The sequence below is a fragment of the Petromyzon marinus genome, unplaced genomic scaffold, assembly GCF_048934315.1.
Source record: "Petromyzon marinus isolate PM22_M1 ecotype Great Lakes invasive population unplaced genomic scaffold, UKy_Petmar_22M1.pri1.0 PM_G_Scaffold_14, whole genome shotgun sequence".
Classification (NCBI taxonomy): domain Eukaryota; kingdom Metazoa; phylum Chordata; class Hyperoartia; order Petromyzontiformes; family Petromyzontidae; genus Petromyzon; species Petromyzon marinus.
In genome coordinates this window covers 1,291,699-1,294,797 of record NW_027422695.1, presented here as the reverse complement: position 1 = coordinate 1,294,797, position 3,099 = coordinate 1,291,699, and the positions used below count along the sequence as shown (strand labels likewise).

At 46.2% G+C, this 3,099-nt stretch overlaps 1 protein-coding gene across 1 annotated transcript; it reads right to left on the bottom strand.

Moving 5' to 3' along the window:
- Positions 1-1,329: 1,329 nt before the first annotated feature.
- LOC142910273 (uncharacterized) lies at positions 1,330-2,684 on the bottom strand. The gene is made up of 2 exons (XM_076059973.1): positions 2,563-2,684; positions 1,330-2,145 (listed from the first exon to the last, which is right to left on the bottom strand). Exons 1-2 carry the CDS (start codon positions 2,634-2,636, stop codon positions 1,506-1,508), a joined length of 714 nt encoding a protein of 237 aa, XP_075916088.1. The 5' UTR covers positions 2,637-2,684; the 3' UTR covers positions 1,330-1,505.
- Between the last annotated feature and the right edge of the window lie 415 nt (positions 2,685-3,099).

The window sequence follows — 3,099 nt, the reverse complement described above, 5'->3', positions numbered from 1 at the left end:
ACAACTGAGATGACGCATCAATCATCGCCCCCTACTGACAGGCTCTTGTCCACATGCAGGTTGGTGCAGGGCCACCACCCTGTGCCACACAGGGGCAGCTGCTACTTGGTGATGCGCTTCGAGTGTTTCAGACGAGGTACGACAAAACTCGGAGATGCCGAGGCGGTTAAGCAAGCGCCGAGTAAATGCAATTATTATAACATAGTGAATGCTTGGGAGCTCATTGTCTCTCGCTTCTGGTTAGAGATCTACCCAACCCACAGGTCCACAAAGACTGGCCGCTCTTACTCTGCAGGTTGAACCTAGGAATTGAGTGTTCAACTTCACATTCTTGTCATTAATGGCCTGTGACAAAGGTGCATCTATTGTAGCGACATCGTGTCTGGCTTACACATCTACCGGGTCTCCACTTGACTTTGTATTGTCTAGGAGCAAGTCCACCCACACCTCCACTTCCACAAACTGCTGGGAGTTGCCTCGCTCTGCCTCACAGTGAGAATTCTCCTCCTGCTTCACGTTGCGTCCATCGATGTGAAGGTCCCATTTTGGAGTTGAATCTTCATCTTCACATTTCACCTTCACTTCTTCCCTCTTCACCATCACTTCTTCCCTCTTCACCATCACCTCTTTATATTTCACCTCAATACCTTTAAAAGTGTCCAAGCTGGGATTTTCGTCCGGTTCTTGTTTCATGAGGGATGGGCTTATTGGGGCACTTTGACTTTCACAAGCTGATTTCAGACTCCACTCCTTGCAGATCTTCTGATGCTTCTATGTTCTCTGGTGTACTTGAAGATTTTATGAATGTGCAAACGCCTTCCCGCAGAGTGCACCTGAAGGGTTTCTCTCCCGTGTGTGTTCTCTGGTGTACTTTAAGATGTGGTGACTGTGAAAACGCCTTCCCGCATAGAGTGCACTTGAAGGGTTTCTCTCCCGTGTGTGTTCTCTGGTGTACTTTAAGATGTGGTGACTGTGAAAACGCCTTCTCGCACAGAGTGCACTTGAAGGGTTTCTCTCCCGTGTGTGTTCTCTCGTGTACTTGAAGATTTGATGACTGTGCAAACATCATCCCACACAAAATGCACCTGAAGGGTTTCTCTCCTGTGTGTATTCTCTGGTGTTTTTTAAGAACAGATGACAGTGAAAATGCCTTCCCACACACAGTGCACTTGAATGGTTTCTCTCCTGTGTGTGTTCTCTGGTGTTTTTTAAGAACAGTTGGCTGTGAAAATGCCTTCCCACACACACTGCACTTGAAGGGTTTCTCTCCCGTGTGTGTTCTCTGGTGTTCTACAAGAGTAGATGAATGTGCAAACGCCTTCCCACACATCGTGCACCTGAAGGGTTTCACTCCCGTGTGTGTTCTCTGGTGTATTACAAGAGCAGATGAACGTGGAAACGCCTTCCCACACACACTGCACCTGAAGGGTTTCTCTCCCGTGTGTGTTCTCTGGTGGGTCTGAAAAACTGATGACCATGCAAATGCCTTCCCACACACAGTGCACTTAAAGGGTTTCTCTCCCGTGTGTGTTCTCTGGTGGGTCTGAAAAACTGATGTCCATGCAAATGCCTTCCCACACAGTGCACTTGAAGGGTTTCACTCCCGTGTGTGTTCTCTGGTGTGTTACAAGAGCAACCGACTGTGAAAATGCCTTCCCACACACACTGCACTTGAAGGGTTTCACTGCCATGTGTGTTCTCTGGTGGGTTACAAGAGCAGATGAACGTGCAAACGCCTTCCCACACACACTGCACTTGAAGGGTTTCTCTCCTGTATGTGTTCTCTGGTGTTCTTTAAGAACAGATGACTGTGAAAATGCCTCCCCACACACAGTGCACTTGAAGGGTTTCTCTCCCGTATGTGTTCTCTGGTGTATTTTAAGAGCAAATGACCCTGCAAATGCATAGTTGCACACACTACACTTGAAGGGTTTCTCTCCTGTGTGTGTTCTCTGGTGTATTTTAAGAGTAGATGAATGTGCAAACGCCTTCCCGCACATCGTGCACCTGAAGGGTTTCTCTCCTGTGTGAGTTCTCTGGTGCCGTGTCAAATTTCCAGTCCGATCCGTGCTGTATGCACACCGGTCGCATTGTTGACTTGTCCTACCGAGCTGCGCTGAGTGCATTTGCTCCATCAGTCCAATTCTGCGGAGGAAGCGTCAGAGGACGCGTCAGCTGCAGACAGAAAAAAATAATATCCACACCATCTACACGTCAGTATCGAGGCACAGAGGAATGCATATATACATGTGACTTACACGTCTATATTCATATATTCATGATGTAGTAAAAACGTTTCACAAATTCATCACAGGGCAGTTACGGCACACAATGAGAGGGCAAATGGTCATAAACATGCCTGGAAGCCCTCGTATCTTCAAAATGAATGTTAACCTAAAACTCCGAGCACACAATTTCTGCTGTCTGGTTACAAAAGGAATATTTATGAGAGCTAAATTCAGCTGACATAGCAAAGAGTATTGAAAACAATACTATTTGTGTTAGGCAGAAATGCATAAATTAACGTTCAATCGCAAATTAGAGGTGTGAATCCAGGCTCACATGTCCTTAAATGCTGGGATGAACAGTTCCGACTTCAGCTGCACGTGTGTGCTGTGTTCACCTCCTGTTTCCATTCTTACAAAGAGTTCCAGAGGAAAACAAAAATAAACTATTGTTTTGATATAACTTCCGTGTTCAACAGAGTTAATAGACTTTACTGCAAATACAAACTTGACACTGTCACACACTGGCAGTGGCGTGTCTAGAATCATGCCTGGCCACCTTCATCTGCTTGGCATGAATGCTTCCTCACTCCACCAAGTAATTAATCGAGGATCAATGAACATAGCCGAGGCTAACTGGAGTTTGCGTGTCCCTCTCCGTGGTGAGATGTTAACTGCCTCACCTGGTGTACAGGAAGTCGTGGGTTCGATCCCGACCCTGACGCCTGCTGTATATTTGGAGTTTGCGCGTCTCTCCGCTGAGCGTCTTTGACCGATTGACATTGACACACGTATTCTTGTTGATTTCGGTAAAGTTACGTAGATAGAAAATAACAATAACAGATAATACAATTACATTAAATAAAGACCACTT